At 42.3% G+C, this 19,455-nt stretch overlaps 1 protein-coding gene across 12 annotated transcripts in view; it reads right to left on the bottom strand.

Annotated features, from left to right (window-relative positions):
• The window catches only part of myo18ab (myosin XVIIIAb), a 245,579-nt gene that overhangs the window by 58,247 nt on the left and 167,877 nt on the right, over positions 1–19,455 (bottom strand). For all 12 annotated transcript variants that reach the window (XM_044202307.1, XM_044202313.1, XM_044202303.1 and 9 more), the window contains 3 exons: positions 7,570–7,697; positions 6,355–6,509; positions 5,627–5,750 (listed from right to left, as the gene is read on the bottom strand). In XM_044202307.1, coding sequence (XP_044058242.1) covers positions 5,627–5,750; positions 6,355–6,509; positions 7,570–7,697 — 407 coding nt within the window. The remainder of the gene's footprint in view (positions 1–5,626; positions 5,751–6,354; positions 6,510–7,569; positions 7,698–19,455) is intronic.

Here is a 19,455-nt window from a genome sequence, read left to right as displayed (position 1 = left end):
TACGCTACAATTGGCGCCCAACGTAACTTGGCTCTGAGAGTGCTATGACGGATCCGCAGCAAATGCAGCCGGTGGCGATGCTGGCCCAGATGCTGGGTGAAATTGTGGCGATGCACCAGGAGCAGGCGGCGGTGAATAGACAACAGCTGGAAAGGATGCGGGACCAGGCGGATAAGCAGACCCAGCTGCTGGCAAGCCTGGTGTCCCAGCCGGGGCCTCACTACCGCCATCCCCACCACTCGCCTCTCTCCGGCATCACCCTCCACAAGATGTCGGGCGGCGGATGACCCCAGTTGTTCCTGGAAATGTTCGAGGCGACGGCAGTGGCATGTGGATGGCCGGCGACAGAGTGGTCTGTCGGCTGCTGCCACTGCTGTCCGGGAAGCGCAGACAGCGGCGCTCGGACTCCCGGCCGCGCGCGAGCTTCCCGGACGTGAGGAGGGCCGTGCTAGATCGGCTGGGATTCTCCAGCGAAGATCACCGCCGCCGGTTCGGAGCATGAGGCTGGGGCCCGCGGATCGCCCGTTCGTCTATGCACAGCAACTGAGAGATGCAGCGACGAGGTGGCTGCAGCCAGGGGAATCCTCGGAGGAGGGGCGGCTGATGGACGCGATTATTGGGGAGCAATTCGCGGAGGGACTCCCTGCCGGGGTGGCCGAGTGGGTGAAGTGCCACCACCCCATGGATCTGACGGCGGCGGTCACGCTGGCAGAGGATTACCTGGCTGTACACCCCCGAAGCCAGACATCACAGGACCGCCCCCTGGAGGCTGCCCGACCAACACCAGCACCGCGGAAAAGGGGCATGGGGCCGCCGCATGGGCCACCTGCACGTCCCAGCCCCATGCCACGCGCTAACCCTCTCTCTTCTCCCTCTCTCCCCAGGGTCCAGCTGCTACAGTTGCGGCTCATGACCTGCAGGGGCTCCTCGAACGCTGGGGCAGGAGTGCTGGAGGTGTGGGCGGCCCGGACACTGCCGACGTGACTGCCCACTCATGGAGGTCGGACAAGTGATTCGGGTTGCCGGCTCTCCAACACCCTCCCCGGCCCAGGGGCGACATACTGTGTCCCGGTAAGAATCCAAGGGGTATACACCGGGCAATGGTGGATTCGGGCTGTACACAGTCCATTATTCACCAGAACCTGGTTCGACCCAGGGCTTTGGTGGAGGCTTGCTGGGTGGATATTAAGTGTATACATGGGGATATTCACAGATACCCTGTAGTGCCGGTGGAAATTAGACATCAAGGGAGAAAGTTTAGTGTTAAGGCAGCGGTTAGTTCCGCCTGACGCACCCCCTGATTTTGGGTACAGATTGGCTTGGGTTTGATAGGCTAGTGAGGCACTGTGTGGGGGGTGCGTTCACGACCGTCAGGGACATGGGATGTGTGTGCTGTGCTTAGTGGTGACGCGAGGTTGTCTGATGCTGCAGATGGGGAGGAGGAACCGCGGCGCCTCACAGGAGACGCCACAGGCTCCTGTGTTACCCTCCACGGAAGATTTTCCACTGGAGCAGTCTCGTGACGACACTCTACGCTTTGCCTTCGACCAAGTGACAAGAATTGATGGTCATGTGGTGCGCCCTGACGCAGCCCAGTCATATCCACACTTTTCAGTGATCAGGGACAGACTGTACAGAGTGAGTCGTGACACTCAGACAGGGGAAGAATTAACGCAATTGTTGGTACCAAAAAGCCGTCGGGAAACAGTTTTCCAGGCGGCTCATTACAACCCAATGGCCGGGCATATGGGGTGTAATAAAACACTAGACCGGATAATGGCCCGATTCTATTGGCCTGGGATTTGGGGAGACGTTCGCGTTGGTGTGCGTCTTGTCCCGAATGTCAGATGGTTAACCAACCAGCCATCCCGAGAGCGCCTTTGCGCCCATTACCATTGATGGAGGTCCCATTTGAACGCCTAGGTATGAACCTCATTGGGCCATTTTACCGGAGTGCACGTGGATATCGCTTTGTGCTAGTGTTAGTGGACTATGCAACTCGATATCCCGAAGCAGTGCCATTGCGCACAATCTCGGCAAAGAGTGTGGCGCAGGCACTGTTTCAGGTCATCTCCCGAGTCGGGATCCCGAAAGAGATCCTGACAGACCAGGGCACCTCATTCATGTCACGCACACTGAGAGAACTTTACAGATTATTGGGCATCAAGTCGATTCGAACCAGTTTATACCACCCTCAGACGGACGGGCTCGTTGAGCGTCTGAACAAAACTTTGAAGTCCATGATCCGTAAATTTGTGCACGAGGATGAGCGCAATTGGGATAGGTGGCTAGATCCTCTGTTGTTCGCAGTGCGGGAGGTGCCCCAGGCCTCCACGGGATTTTCTCCCTTTGAGCTGCTGTTTGGCAGAAACCCACGGGGGTCCTGGACCTAGTTAGAGAAAAACTGGGAGGAGGGTCCAAGCCCCAGTAAAAACGAAGTTCAGCACGTCCTGGACCTGAGAGCAAAACTCCACACGTTAGGGCAGTTGTCACGGGAGAATTTGCTCCAGGCTCAGGAGCGTCAACAACGCCTGTACAAGAGAGGGGCTAGATTAAGACAATTCACGCCGGGAGATAAAGTGCTTGTATTACTCCCTTCGTCCAGCTCCAAATTACTCGCCAGGTGGCAAGGACCCTTTGTGGTCACACGGCGTGTGGGCGACGTGGACTATGAGGTGGTGCGGTCGGATAGGGGAGGGGCAACGCAGATCTATCACCTCAACCTCCTAAAAGCATGGAGAGAGGCGGAGCCTGTTGCTCTGGTGACGACGGTGGGTGAGAGAGATGAGCTCGGGCCTGAGGTTTCAAAATCGACCAGTGCCGCCTCGCTCCCTTTTGAAAACCATCTCACACTGTCCCAGAGAACAGACGTTGCCGAGTTGCAAGGGCGTTTTGCCGACGTGTTCTCCCCCCTTCCAGGTCGCACCAACTTCATAGAGCACCACATTGAGACTCACCCGGGAGTGACGGTGCGTTCACGTCCCTACCGGTTGCCTGAGCACAAACGGAAAATGGTGCAGGAAGAATTAAAGGCCATGCTGAAGATGGGGGTAATAGAAGAGTCCAACAGTGCCTGGTGTAGCCCCATCGTTCTTGTAGGCAAGAAGGATGGGACCATACGGTTCTGTGTGGACTACCGCAAAGTAAATGAAGTGTCACGATTTGATGCCTATCCAATACCTCGGTCGACGAGCTCCTGGATCGGTTGGGCACCGCTGCTTTTTTTCACGACGCTGGACTTGACCAAGGGCTACTGGCAGATTCCCTTGTCTCCAGAGTCTAAGGAAAAGACGGCTTTCTCTACTCCGTATGGGTTGTACCAATTTACCACACTTCCGTTCGGGTTGTTCGGGCGCCGCCACCTTCCAACGCCTCATGGACAGAGTACTGCGTCCGCACGCTGCATATGCAGCTGCCTACCTAGATGATGTTATCATCCACAGTGACAGCTGGGCGGAGCATGTGCGGCGGGTGGCTGCGGTGCTCGGGACATTGAGGCAGGCCAGTCTCACCGCCAACCCGAAGAAGTGTGCGGTTGGACGGAGGGAGGTACGGTATCTGGGGTACCACTTGGGCGGAGGGCAGGTGCGCCCCCAGGTAGACAAGACGGCTGCAATTGCCGCCTGCTCAAAGCCTAAGTCAAAAAAAGAGGTGAGGCGGTTCCTGGGGCTGGCCGGCTATTACCGGCGATTCATTCCCAACTTCGCAGAGCTGACCAGTCCTTTGACCGATCTCACCCGGAAAGGTGCCTCAGATCCGGTCCAGTGGACGGAGCGGTGCCAACTGGCGTTCGAGAGGGTAAAGCAAGCCCTCTGTGGGGAGCCTCTCCTCCACACACCTGACTTTTCTCTCCCTTTTGTTCTGCAGACTGATGCGTCGAACAGGGGAGTGGGGGCCGTTTTGTCCCAGCAGGTGCAGGCTGTTGACCGCCCGGTCGTATACATCAGCCGGAAGCTGTCAGAGCGGGAGGCCAGGTACAGTACAATCGAAAAAGAGTGCCTGGCCATCCGGTGGGCGGTCGAGGCCCTGCGGTATTACCTGCTTGGGCGCCCATTCACCCTCTGTTCGGACCATGCCCCCCTCCAGTGGCTCCACCGCATGAAGGATGCCAACGCCCGGATCACACGGTGGTATCTGGCCCTCCAGCCTTTTAAGTTCAAAGTGATCCATAGGCCGGGGGCGCAGATGGCCGTGGCCGACTTCCTCTCCCGTTCCCATGGGGGGGGGGAGTAGGTTGGGCCGGATGGCTCCCCGGCCTAAGTCGGGCGGTGGGGGTATGTGGAGGTGGGTATGGTTAGCTTTAAGCTGCAGAGGGAGAGGTGGGGGAGTTGCTCAGGTGAGCAGCATCAAGGAGAGATAATTGGCGCAGCTGAACCCAGTGAACTAATTATTCTCTCCTTAAATACAGTAGCATGCTGGACTGTGGGGAGAGGCGGTTGGAGAGCGGATGGAAGAAGAGCCAGAACAAAAGCAAGAACGACCAAAAATAAAGAACCTACACTGCAACACTGGTGTCAGCGTGGTATCTCAGGGCCAAGACGGACTCTAGGTAGCACGATTACGCTACAGACTGGTTTTATTCGGATGTCCGAAATAGGACTTTTAGTGTTGCTATTGGTGACTGCATATCTTCCACAGAATCTTTGTTTTGTGAAGTACCTCAGGGGTCAGTCCTTTGCCAGTCTGCTTTTCTCCATTTACATCTTACCACTAGGACACATAATCAGCAAAAACTGTTTCCATTTACCGAAGATCAGGCAAGCTACATCTTTGTCCTCTTTTAAATTGCTTTTAAAAATGCTGTTTCTATTTTTATTTTGCTGTTGTGAAGCACTTTGTAATTATGTTTTGAAAGGTGCTATACAAATAAAATGTATTATTATCATTTTATAGGTGTGAAAATTACCATTGTGTAAATTTAATTAATACCACACTTGCTAGTGATGATACAAAATGATGATTACTGAGTGTAATCATCATCAAAAGTTAAGAGTGCACCTTGAGATTGGATTGTTTTTTCAGAAACATATTTTCTAACTGGTTCTGGAACCCTATTATGTGATGAGGGCAGCTGTGGCTTAGAAATAGAGCGGGTCTTCCTCCAATCGGAAGACCAACATGTTGAAATGTCCTTGGGCAAGTTACTGAACCCCAAATTGCTCTCAGTGTGTGTGAATGAGTTAGCTTCTTTGTACTGATGAGCAGTAGTATGGTGAATCGATGTCTGGTGAATGTACAGTATAGTAGTGTATAGTGTACAGTGCTTTGAGCGGTCGGAAGACTAGAAAGGCGCTATACAAGTACAGTAAGTCCATTTACCATGAGCACCAGAATGCAAGAATGACATTTTAATTTAATTTCTCTTTCTCACAGAGTGACTGGAAAGTCATTTTATCTATAAGCCCTTCTAAACCTTGGGCCATAACCCTTATATATGCTAAAGAACAGTCCTTATTTTTGAAACTTCTGCTATGGATTCAACTGGTTGAATAAATCTGAGTGGTTCCACTTTTGTCACCAGAGAGGAAAATCCCACCATAACTACAGTAAATCTGTATGTGATTACACAAACAACAAAAAACAACAACCAAGTTTTGTGGCACAAACTGGACCACACGGCACAAACCTCCAGCTGCTGCCGGAGGCTGAAAGCGTCTCCGGTCAGCATGTCTTTCTCTCGGGCCAGTTTCTCCTTCAGGCTCTTCTCCCTCTGGACCTCCTCCTGGGCTGCACTCAGCTCACTGTCAAACCTGCATGTAAACACACACACACACAAACACACATGTTCACATACTCCACTAATCGATACTGTCAAAACACTGTAATGAAGCACAACTACTGCTACTCTGATGACATTTGAGAAGCGAAATTCATAGTGTGAAAGTTCATGAAAAAAATCTAATCACTTGAAATGTGCTGAGCTGGTCACAAAGAAGATCCTGCATATCACTTCTGTTTTAACTACAGCATGTATATTCAGCAACACATCTACAGCTATACAGCATGTCCCTTGCACACACACACACACACACACAAACACACACAAACGGTTTAGCAGTAGTACAAATGAGCTGGAGACCTGTATGTTCTCTTTGCACAGCATGATGCTATATACACATCTGTAACACAATATAGTTTTTTTCTATACAGTTATTATTGTTACTACAGCAACACCACTGGACCCTACACAGTTTATGGGAACATGGCAGATTAAGGTAATACAACTGTGTGGAGTCTCTTGTATCTACAGACACTTGCTCAAACATGACTCTGTGTGTGTGTGTGTGTGTGTGTGTGTGTGTGTGTGTGTGTGTGTGTGTGTGTGTGTGTGTGTGTGTGTGTGTGTGTACTAACTTCCTCTGCTTCTTCTCCAGGTCATGGTTGCGGCTCTGTTGGCCCTCCAAGTGAAGTTTGGTGTCCTGCAATTCAGCCGTCAGTCGTTGGGTTTTCTTCTTCAGCTGCTGAATGTTTCGCTGGGACTCCTCATTATCGGCCTGCAAGTCGCTGATCTGCATAAACACATGCATACAACAAATCAGAACTGGAAAAGAGAACTTTAAACATGTTGAAAAGCCTGTTGCTGGGAAATGCACAGAAATAAACGTGCAATGTGTGAAACCTTGAGAGCTATCCAGGCAGAAATACAATCTATACACTACATTCACATTAGAACAGGACAAAGTTGAAAGGCTTGAAAATTGTAAAAAAAGAAATAATTTTATTAATCATTTAATTTACATTTGATCACATGTTGCAATTGACCAAGTCAGCATGGAGAGTATTTAATGGCAGGTGTGTGTAGTCACATGCGTCATTCGTTAAACCAGACTAAGAGGCTAGCTCCGTGAGGCTGTACTGATGTACAGCAGTGCTTTGAGATAAACACTAATGTCAGCATACTATCATGCTCACAATGGCAATGCTAACATGCTGATGTTTAACAGGTATAATGCTTATCATGTTCACTATCTTAGTTAACTGTAACTGAAAGTTAAAGTGAAATTTTGATCTGATGATGGCGCTAGATGAAGGGAAGGGGATCAACGTTTCAAATTTCAGGGCAATCCAGCCAATAGTTATCAAGATATTTCAATAAAACCAAAAAGTTCAACCTCGTGGGCTTCCTATAGTGCTACAGGAAAGGTCAGAGGATCACCAAAGTCATTACGATATCATCTGGGAGCCATGAAAATGTACAAAATTTGAATCAAATAGATGCTGAGATATTTCACTGTATAAGTCAAAACTTTGACCTGCTGGTCGCACTAGAGCAAAAGTCAGAGGAAGGTCATTAGAATTTAACTTCCAGGTAATTTGAATGTCTGTACAAAATTTCATGGCAATCCATTCGATAGTTGTTGAGATGTTTGAGTCGACCAAAATGGTGGACTGACCGACATTGCTATTTCTGCCATCCCTAGAGCCATGCTGCTAGGCTCTAGGGATGGCAGAAATAGCTAATCAAGCTGCATGGTAGTCGTTATATCAGAGATGGAACACAATGACTAAGTAAAAGATTTAGAAAGGAAAGTGTGTATCAGTGAAACTCTCTCCAATGTGTTCACTCACCCTCCTCTCCAGCTGCCGTTTGTTCTGCTGCTCCACCTCGAGCTTGTCATCAAACTCCTGCTGCAGTCTCTTCTTGGTGAATTCAATCTCCCTGATGGCTCGTTCATACTTAAGCCTCCACTCTCCTCCTGTCACATCAGCATGTTCACAGTCACAGTCTGCTTCATCTCATTTGTTTCATATCTGAATATGCTTACACTTACTGCATACCTCCCACATAACATGCATTTTTCAATGAGAAAACATTTCTATGAAGTCTCAATTAAACAGTAAAAGCCAGCTTAGTCTATGCAAAGGGAGAAATCAGGGGAACACTCATGGCTGATGGTATCCTGAAATTATACTTGAAGTCAGACTTCAATTAGCCAGATGTGACAAATCTGGATTTCTCAATTTGAGAACAGCTGTCTCCATGCATTAAGTGGTTAGGTTAGCTTGAATTGAACTGTGAACATTAACAGTGATCTTGAAAAAAAAAACACTTTTGGGTGATTTCTGTTGCCAGTTCAAACTAAAATCCATTAAATAAAAGAAACAATATATCTAACTTCCCCTCTTTTATAAGTACATTTGATCATATTTTAGTAAGAAGCTTCTTAATTTCCTGATCTATTCCTGTTTTAATTAGCTGTGGCTGGTAACTCAATACTTCCTCAATGTTTATTTGTTGTCTTGATAAATTCAGTATAATGTGCATTTCCACAACACTAATTCCATCAGCACGAGTCATACTCGCCACTCCGCTGCTCTTACTTTCTTTTTAATGTTTAATGTAAAAATGTTGAAGCTTCAACCAAAAAACAAATATTTCAAGTAAGGAAGTATTTGTTGATTTTTTTCTGGTCACTCAGTGTATGTTGTTTTGTCTTTCATTTTTTAGCCAACATGGACGAGAAATCCTAAAAGTTCTCTAAAGAGTGGACAGTTTGAACATCTTTAGTTCCATGACAAGTGAGCAAATTTATCTACTGATGAAGACCGTGAGATTCAGTCTAAACCCCAGAACAGGCAAATAAGAGAACCTTGAGTGGAGATTGTTTGTCATCTACATTCTCATAGTTTCTGAGAATTCCTCTTTATAACACTACATTACAGTAATTAATATTTTGAATACCAGTTAATAGTATGCGGAAGCTTTAAAGGTGGTGAAAACCTATTTTCGCAATCAGCTTCATACTGTGAGCAATAGGGTTCTACATGAACACACCATTTTTCTGCCAAAGTCAGAAGAGTTTTGATTATTTTACATGAGAGATTTCTGTATTTGTGCTTTTATCTGGCTTGTCTCACTGGTTTGAATTGGTTGGGGCTCAGCTTGCTGGAGAGAAACAGTTGAAATATAATTTGACCTTTTCAAATAATATCTGAAAAGAAAATCATTTTAACAATTTCTATTTATGTATTTGTGGATGAATTATTCTGTTGTGGTTCATATATGAAGAACATGGTAAACTTGAAGGATAAACGTACATCTGGTTTGCTAACTTAGTATCCTGACATACTTGAGTGATGGAACTGCTGAACATAATTGGCTGTAGCAAATTAATGACGCAGAAGAAACTGCAGATTTCTTCACTTTAAATAGTCCAAAACCAACACAAAAAATAGGCTATATGAAAATATACACAATACAACCAGTAGTGAGAGTGAGGCTGCTTGTAATCTGTATATCCCATGGTGCATTCATTCAGAATTTACACTGGTTTTACACTGCCTGACGGCTTTGGTAAATCCAGTGTTTTCTTATTTTGTTGAAACTGAATTACAATGTCCTCTTGACCTACAGAGCAAAAACTAACGCATTATAAACCTTGTGGAGGGAAGGAGAGAAAAACAAACGCTCTGTGCAGGAAAAGTACTGTTAGCTGCTGATTCTGAGGACAGACAGCTGTGACCCAGTGCACCCAGAGCTCCCCGTTCATTGAAACTCGTCATCTGGAGGACTTTTGCTGGCTCTAGGGTTGTTCGGTTCCAAGATGGCGGCGATGTAGGAGAGCGTGTGTTTTCGCTATGTCGGGTAATTAGGAGGATTTTATAATTAAACAACCGATATAACCTCTAATATTAATGTAAGGCAACACAGAAGTGACAACGCTTACATACTTAATTGGAACAAAAGCGAATGGGAAAAAATAGAGACAGAAAAGTTTTGGCCACAACCACGACGATGAAGGAAGCCGACAGTGTCACAACAGACATAACACACAAGGCTGGGATTTATGACAACCTTGAAACCATGCAGAATTTGAATGAGCCTTGTGGAACACAGTCAAGAGAAGATGCTAAGTGGTTTGAGAACTAACCCAGACCTCCAATTTGACGGCCTGGTGTTTCCACTCTCAGATACTCTGGTGAAACCTCCAACAAAAAACTAAACAAAACGCGACAACAAAGAAAATGCTGAAATTCTTGAAGCAATCCGCAGGCTATCTGAAAAACATGTTGAGACTTTCAGGAAATATCCGCCATAGAAAAAACAACAAACTTAACTTCAAAACAGATGAACTTCGACAGTCCAGCAGCTTACTTTGTATCTCAATCAACAGAAACTAGCTGTAGAAGGCATGAAAAATAAGGTTTGTAAATTCCAAGCAGAAAATAAGATTTCAAAGGCAACTATTGCTGACTGTCAGCATTATAGATGAAGGTGGTCCTTGAAGATTCATGGCATGAAAGAGGAAGATGGTGAAGACATCAGAAGCAGGGTTATTGATAGCCTAGGGAAAGTGGCTCCCAAAATCCATGACAGAGGGAGGGAGTCGACATCGTCCATCACATCGGGCAACGACGACAAGAAGGAAGTAGATCAACCATCATCCTGTTTGCAATGCCACGTCATTGTGATGTGGTCTGGAAGGAGGTGAAAGGCTCAAAGTTCCTTTTTGACAACAGAATAAGGATCACAGAAGTATTATCCCCAGAAGATAAAGCAGCAAGGGAAAAGCTTTGGCCCTTAGTGAAGAAAGCAAGGGAAGAGGGGAAGAAAGCTTTTTTCCCCGGCCCTTTTGTCTTCATAAATGGAAAATGTCTGCTCAGAGGTAACATAAGACATCAGCTTAGCTGATTATTGTTATGCAAGTTCATCATGGTTTATAAAAGTTCTGCTCTTTCTTAAAGGACCCTGTTTTTACAAAAGTTCATATTGTCCATGGACTTTATTTGAACGTATTGTGTTTCTTTATCTTCAAGTGAAACTGTGTGAGACTTTTCCAGGAGCTATTTTCATGTTCATGGACATGAGAAATGTGGAAAGAGGCCTGCTCAAGTGTGAACATGAGACATTATCTCAAACAATTTACTTTATTGATAATTGTTCTTTTCTGTTTTCTTTCAAGAAAAGGCTAAAAGGACAATTTTGTGTTTTATATAATGCAGAGCTATTTGTGACTAACTCAAGGCCTATATCTACAGGTAAAATTTTATTTTTAGGAGGACCCATACAAGCTGGATTAACTCTAAAACATATGCAATGACATGCTTCTTTCTTTCTTTCCTTCTCATTTCTTATATTTCTTATCCATTCAGGCTGCCACTTCATCAGATGGTCACATTTACTTTTCTTCCTTTATTCACAGAGCAGCCAGTGTCTTAACTTTTAGGAGGGTTGGAAACATTTTAGCATATTTAATTTAGCTATAAAACCTTGATCCTCTGATTTTATAGCCTCTGCCTACTTTAATACCTAAATTATTTTATTTTGAATTTACAATAATCAGGGCCAAAGAACCGCCTTCTCTGTTTCTCTGTTGCTATGTGTTAAGCCAGTTCAATGGTTGTTAATCACCACTGCATTCTCTGTGAATTTCCTTCAGCACCTTTCAAGGTTTTTTTTTTTTTTGGTGTTCACTTGGTTTACAGGTAAACCTCTTGTTCTTAAGTGTTTTTAAGTCTATGGATTTTATGTTTAATTCTCTTGTCATGACTTAAATGTCAGGGGTATTAGGGATATTACTAAGAGGAAAGAGATCTTTTTGTTATGCAAGAGAACTGAGGCTGATTTAATTTTACTTCAGGAAACACATTCTTGTGAAACAGATACAAAATTCTGGCAAACACAATGGGGAACTTGATTCATTGTAGCCATTGCACTAATCATTCAGCTGGGTTTTGACCCTTTTACATAAATATAAAGGTGATGTTTTTGAAACAGTCTACAATGGTAGATGCATTGCAGTGATAATTAAACAATATGATGCTGTCTTTATCATTTGTAATATATATGGGTTTAATTCACAAGCTTCTAATAAGGGTTTATTTAATGATATAACATCCAAATATAGACAGATACCCTCCTAGGCTAAACCAAGCTTCACAGAGCTATAACCTCTCTTTGACTGATGCATGGCACTTATTCAACCCTAGTACAAAATAATTCACTTGGTGCAACAAAAGACTGTCCCTAAAATCAAGTATTGATCTATTTTTAATTTATTCTTCTACCCTTCAATTTGCGCAAGAAGTTTAGCATTTTTTTTTATGCTCCATTATCAGACCATGAGCAAATAATTCTGAATTTAGGTACTACTAAGGAGACCTCTGGTATGTGAGGATATTAGGAATTCAACAACTCCCTTTTAAATGATGATTCATTCAATGACACTACTAAAAAACTAGTAGAGGAAATCCCCTATGATGGCCTAAATAACAACTATATGAAAAAAATGGGAATTCTTTAAATCTAAGGTCAGATGTTGCTATTAAAAGAAGTAAGGAACTAAAGAAAGAAAAAAATATGCAAGAAGCTGACTTGATGCACAAACTTGACCTTCTACTTACAAAAGAAAATATTACTTTGGAAGAAGAACTCTATTTAAAGGACTTCCAGCTACGGTTGGATCAAAGTTACTTAGACATGGCAAAAGGAGCGTTTATTAGGTCTAGAGCCAAATGGCTGGAGGAAGGGGAAAGAAAAAAGGAATTTTAAAAGAAAATCATTGACCGCCCTTAATATTGACGCGCTCCCTCTAAACATCTGATTTTGTCACCACGTTTTATGGAAAGTTATATGAATCCAATTTTAATGCAGAAGATTGTGCAAGATTCCTGGAAAATATTCGGACCAGTATCCCTTCAATTGATGAAAATTTCAAATCCAAATGTGACTTGTCAGCTAAGGAAATTAAAGAGGCATTACTTTCAATGAAGAAAGGTAAATCCCCTGGGATCATGGTCTATCTGTTGAATTTTATATATACTTTTGGGATCTTATTCAAAATCCTTTTCTTTCTATGTACAAAGAATGCATCAGTCGAGGAGAGATGACCAACAATGAAACAAGGCATTATACTTCTTATCCCCAAACCTGACAAAGACCCTTTACTAATAGATAATTGGCATCCTATCACTCTCTTAACTGTAGATTACAAGATCTTAGCAAACAGTGAAAGGGCTGGACCCTATTCTACTCAAAACTCAAACAGGATTTATGAAAAACTGACATATTAGCTGTAATGTAAGACTCATCTTAGACTTGTTGGATTATGCAGATGCAGTAAATTCTAAGGCATTTATTTTGTTTTTGGACTTTTATAAGGCCTTTGACACAATTAAGCACAATTTTCTTTTACAATCCCTCAAGGCATTTGGTTTTGGTAACAACTTTGTCAAATTGTCAGTATATTTTAGATATTAATAGCTCCGTTGTTATTAATTTTAATACTTCTAAAAGATTCCAAATTAATAGAGGGGTCAGGGGTCTCCCTTTATAGTTATTTTAGTAACTGAATTACTGTAAATTCATTTTGTAAAGGAAAAACATTTGAAGGAATTTACATTTTTGGTCAGGAGTTAAAAAACAGCTTCAAGTCTAAGACTGAATATGTCCAAATGTGAAATTTTTTCTCTGCACGACTGTGATGATTCTGTCATTGGAAGTATCCCAGTAAAAAAATCCGTTAAAATATTTGGGAATATTTATGATGAAAAATCTTTTAGCTAATCAACATCTAAATTTGTCAAATAGAATAAAAAAGACCAAATCTATTTTTAATATTTGGCTTCAAAGGGATTTGTCTATCCTAGGTAGAGTTCTATCAAAAGCTGAGGGCCTCTCTCACTTTGTGTATCCATCTTTGTCCTTATTTGTAAATGACTCGACAGCCAAAGAAGTGAATAGTTACTTACTACTACTTATACTTACTACTTGTATCATTACATTGTATTATTATACCGTATTATTATCATCAACCGGTAAACCCACTTTGTACTTTACACTTATTTTAATTTTATACTTATACCCACTTGGTACTTAATTTATCTGACCTGTATTATAGTGTATTGTATTTTTTGCTTAGTACTTCTATTCCTGTGTGCACTGACGTGACAGTGAGCTGCTGTAGCAAAATAGTTTCCCCTCGGGGATCAATAAAGTATTTCTGATTCTGAATAGAATCTTAGAGGAGAATAAATCACACAAGCTCAAGAAAGTTGTGCTTTCTAATAGCAAAGCAGAAGGAGGTTTTGAAATCGTGAATTTTGTTGATACTGTTAATAACTTGAGGGTTAACTGGTTAAAAAAATGTCTTCAAAATCCCAATTCAGTTTGGTATTTCATCCCAAATTACATTTTCTTTTTTTTAAACTTTATTTTTTTCTTTTTTGACAAGAAAAAGAAAACCAGACAGACAGACCAAGGGACATCAGGCAAAATCATCATAGGTTAACATAAGTGCTCAACATCAAATAAAACATAAGAAGAGGAAAAGAAAAGGGAAAGAAATGAATAAAAATACATAAATAAAGACATATACATCTCAATTTGTATTCAGATAAGATATCCATTTTTCCCAATATGCTTCACATTTCTTTTGGGCATGTCTCAAAGAGAAAGTTAAACGTTCCATAACGTAAATTTCCTTAATTATTTCTATCCATTCAGCAATTGTCGGGGGATCTTTACATAGCCATTTCCTGGTTATTGCTTTCTTGCTACCTGCTAAAAGTATTTTTAACAAATATCTAACTGACTTTCTCAGCCCTGTTGGTAGATTTCCTAAATATATAACATTGAAATTAAACTTGAGCTCTGAGCCAAATATTGACCTAATTGCCTTCACCACCTCTATCCAATACGAAGAAATAATAGGACATTCCCAAAAGATATGGAAGTGACCAGCAGACATATTACCACACATTCTCCAACACTGACCATGTTCAGGATTGTTACTCTGTGCCATTTTTATATTAGGGGTTATAAAGAACCTTAAAATGTTTTTCCAGGTGAATTCCCTCCACAGACCTGAGCTAGAGGTGGTAGATAATGTCCTGCATATATTTGACCAGTCATCTTCGCTCATTTTTATATTAGCTTCTTTTTCCCACCTCTTTTTTACATACATTGTTGAAAGTCCCCTATCTAACTGTAAACATAAATATAACCTGGAAATCAGTTTTCTGTTAACGTTACCCTTATATGCATCAATGAATACTCTAATCAGGTCTTTTCCCTTCTCTCCAGTAGTTTTAATATGTTTATCAAAGTGATGTCTCAAGCTGAAGGTATCTGAAAAAATCTTCCTTCCCTAAGTAGTAGGTATCCATGAGTTCTTTAAAAGTATCCAAACCATCAGTGGAGGATACTATACAGTACGAAGTGATACCTAAATTAGTCCAGTGTTTAAATCTACCATCCAGTCCAGCTGGTGCAAATTCTGTATCATATTTCACCGTAATATTCGTACATTTCTTTCAAATTCCTTATTTTTAAATAGTTTGTACCAGATGATAAGAGGGGCTACCGTCCAATTACTTAATATTTTCAGATGTTTTTTCAGGAGAGTTTTGTCCCCCAGTATAGATTGAAGAGGTATGCTTATTTGATTTTGCTCTAGGTCCTTCCATTTTGCATCACACATAGGGTCACACCAACAGACCAGAGAACGCAACTGTGCTGCTCTATAATAATCCTCCAAGCACGGTAGAGCCATACCCCCTTTGTCCTTGGGGAGTTGTAATGTTTGAAATCTAATCCTTGGTCTTTGTTTTCCCCAAATAAAAGATGAGATAGTTCTATTCCAATCACTGAATTGCTTGGGAGGCACTTCAACAGGCAAGGATTGAAAAAGAAAAAGCAGCCTGGGTAGTATATTCATCTTTATAGCGTCTATTCTGTTGTACATATTCATTGGTAATAGTGACCAACGGTTTAAGACCGCTTTAATATCAGCTGTTATTGGAATATAATTTAGGTCATAAATGGCCGAGACCTCTTTAGGTATTTGTACCCCTAAATATTTAATTGTATCACTTTTCCATTTAAATTGAGAGATCTTACAAATATTTTCTTGTGGTTCGTAGTTGAAAGTAAGCGTTTGAGTTTTGTGCAGGTTTAGTTTATAGCCGGAATATGAACCAAATTCTTTAAGAAGAGATAATAATTTAGGCAGACTTGCATTAGGACTAGTAAGTGTCACAAGTATGTCATCCGCATATGCGCATATCTTATGTTGTGTATCTCCTATTACTACCCCCGTTATATCGTTGTCTTCTCTAATTGCTTGTGTCAAAGGCTCTATGAAGAGGGCGAAGAGAGTGGGGCTAAGGGGGCATCCCTGTCGGCATCCCCTTTCAAGAAATATTGTTTTGGATAAATCCCCATTTATTTTAATTCTAGCCGTAGGAGAGGAGTATAGGGAATTTAGACTTCTAATTACCTGGTCATTAAAACCAAAACGGCTAAGGACCAAGTATAGATATTCCCATCGAACAGAGTCGAACGCTTTTTCGGCATCAAGACTTATAACTACAGATTCCATATCACTGTTCCTCATATGGTCAATGAGGTGGAGAGCCCGTCTCACATTGTCCTGGGTTTGCCTATTTTTAACAAAGCCTGTCTGGTCTGTATCTATTAAATCTGGGATTATGTTTTCCAGCCGTTTTGCAAGTATTGATGCATATAGTCTATAATCTATGTTTAAAACTGATATAGGTCTATAGGAGCTGCAGTCTGTTTTATTTTTACCTATTTTAGGAATCACTGAGATTACTGCTTGTCTCCAGGACACCGGAGTCTCACCACCTCCCAGAACATAGTTAAAACAATCCTTTAGCATTGGTGTTATTGTTTCCCTGGTGGCTTTGTACCATTCTGATGGGTACCCGTCTGCACCTGGCATTTTATTTGTTTTTAGTCTTGATATTGCTTTATTTATCTCATCCTCTGTTATCTCCTGAGTTATTATTTTGTTTTGCTCTGTCCCTATAGATGGTAGGTCCAAAGATGTTAGAAAGGATGATATGACAGCTGACTCAGTTGTTCGGGGCTGAGCATATAATTTTGTATAATACGTTTCAAAGGCATTTTGAATGTCTTCCAAATTATGATACAGCTCCTTGGTCCTAGGGTCTCTCACTTTATGTATAAATCTCTCAGCCTCTTGTTTCCGTATTCTCCATGCAAGTAGTTTTTTGGACTTAGGGCCATTTTCATAGAAATTTTGTTTAATTAGTTTAGCTTTCTTCTCTACTTGGTTTTCGTATAGGTTGTTTAAGGTTCGTTTAGTCTCCGTTATGTCATTTAGAATACTGGTATCATTATATTCCGTATGTTTACTTTCTAGTGATTTTAATTTTCCAATCAGGTCTTTAATTTGTCTCTCTTTTTCCTTTTTCTTCTGAGCCGACCACATTATGAGTTTACCTCTAATAACAGCTTTTGCAGCATCCCATAATGTGCTAGGAGACACTGCTCCGTTGTCATTATGGGTCATATAATCTTTAAATTCTGTCTTTATATACTTTTGACATTGAGGATCATTCAGAAGGCTAGTGTTAAGTCTCCACAAAGTCTCTTTAGGCTTGTTGTCTAAATGTAATGTTAAGTATACCCCTGCATGGTCGGAAATGTCTCTTACCCCTATGTCACAATTTATAATCCTATGTCTAACTAAATTTAGCATAAAAAAATAGTCAATTCTTGAATATGTGGAGTGAGGGTGGGAGAAAAAAGTAAATTGTTTGTCATATGGATGCAGTTCCCTCCATATGTCTATCATTCCAATTTCTTTAAGCATTTTTTTAACATATAACGCTTCAGATCTTATATTTTTTGTTCTATTTGAGGAGTCCAGGGATGGCTGTAACTGGATGTTCCAGTCCCCCCCACAAATCAATACACCTGATGTTTCCATGGAGATCATATTAAAAACTTTCTTAATCAACTGTTTATCGTGTCCTGGTGGTCTATAGACATTCATTAATGTAACTTCTTTGTGGTCGATAAAGCCTTTGACCATTAGGTATCGCCCTTCCTTGTCAGTAATTTGTGAGGAGAACTGGAAATTTACCTTATTTGAAATTAGTATAGCTACCCCCTTGCACTTCCTCTTTCAAGGAGGAGTAAAATGAATTTTGAAACCCATTTTCCGCAACTTTTCATGTTCAATATTCGAAAGATGCGTTTCTTGCCAAAAAATTATATCTTGTTTTTCCCTTTTCATTTTGGCAATTACTTTACTTCTTTTTATAGGATTATGTAAACCATTTACATTAAGTGTGATTATTCTGTATTTTTGATGCGGCATTTCAGTCAATATGAGAGTAAAAATGTTTACCAAGGCGTTTAAGCATCCCTGGAAGGCCTGAACAACTGAACTTCTGTCTGTGAAACAAAATGAAACTTAACACATAAACACAAACGCTTAACATAAATGACTTCCATCTCTGAAGTATGAATTCTACTTCCAAAACTAGAGGGGGAGCCCTACATCTGGAAGGGGCCCCTCTAAGCATGGACCAAAGTCTCTGACTACCTGAAATCAGAACTGTCCACATAGAAAACAGGCATGAATTCCCAGATGTGGTCAATTTAGATTTCTCAAACTAACATAAATAGGAAAGTTCGCCCGGTCTCATATTACCTCCTGGAAATACGAAACTGTTGAAGATATGATAGGCTACACTCTTACCAGGCGGTCTTTTCAAAAGTTACTCAGTTACTCATGGCACCTTCGTTGCGTCGAAATCCCTTTAGTTTCTCCTGGATGTGTTTCATGCGTGCCTCCCTGTGACGACGTGATGTACCACCCGCCGTTTCCCAGGAGGGTTGTCTCCGTCTCGTCGCGGGTGTGGCACGATCCTCCGCCGGGGTCCCGGCCTCGCCATTCGGCATCAATCCCCTTTTCTTCAGGTCGTCCATCGCCTCTGACGCGCTGTTGTAGATAACTGCACCGGTGTCAAGAAACACTCTAAGTTTTGCTGGATACAGAGTCTGAAAGCGGAGCCCCTGTTCTTTAAGTGCCTTTCTGATGGTGGAGTAAGCCTTTCTTTTCATAACTATTTCAGTTGGGTAGTCTTGCTCGAAGAACACTCTTTTTCCGTCGCACTGGATGTTATTCTTTTTCCAGGCGGTGCGGAGCACCAGCTCTTTGGTTTTATACTCCAGGAAATAGACAACCATAGACCTCGGATTGGCTCCTTGCGGTGGTTTGGCTCCAAGAGATCGGTGACAGCGTTGTATAGCGAGGGTGACATCGGGCAGGGACAGCTCCGCTTTAATGAATGACTCTAAGAACTCCTGTACATTGTCTCCTTCGGCCCCCTCCGGGATTCCATGGATGCGTATGTTGTTTCTGCGTGAACGCGACTCCAAGTCTGTCAGCCGAGCTTGTAATTTGTCTTGGAGCTCCAAAGTGTGGGAGAGCAACTCACTGTTTTCTGCACCCTGCTCCTCCATGTCCACCACTCTCTGCTCCGTCTCCTCGACTCTGTCAGTTATTTCTTTTAAATCCGTAACGATAGCATTTAGCTTTTGGCTAACATCTTCCCTGAAGTCCACCAGTTCCTTCTTTAGTGGCCCCATTGTTTCAATAAATTCTTTTTTCAAGTCCAAACGGACCGCCTTTATCTCGGCAATAATGTTAGCCTGGATAGCATCCATACCCTCGT

Source organism: Siniperca chuatsi, linkage group LG7 (assembly GCF_020085105.1).
Source record: "Siniperca chuatsi isolate FFG_IHB_CAS linkage group LG7, ASM2008510v1, whole genome shotgun sequence".
In the NCBI taxonomy this organism is placed as follows: Eukaryota; Metazoa; Chordata; class Actinopteri; order Centrarchiformes; family Sinipercidae; genus Siniperca; species Siniperca chuatsi.
Note: the sequence above shows the minus strand (reverse complement) of the source record. Positions and strands in the feature narration are given on the sequence as shown.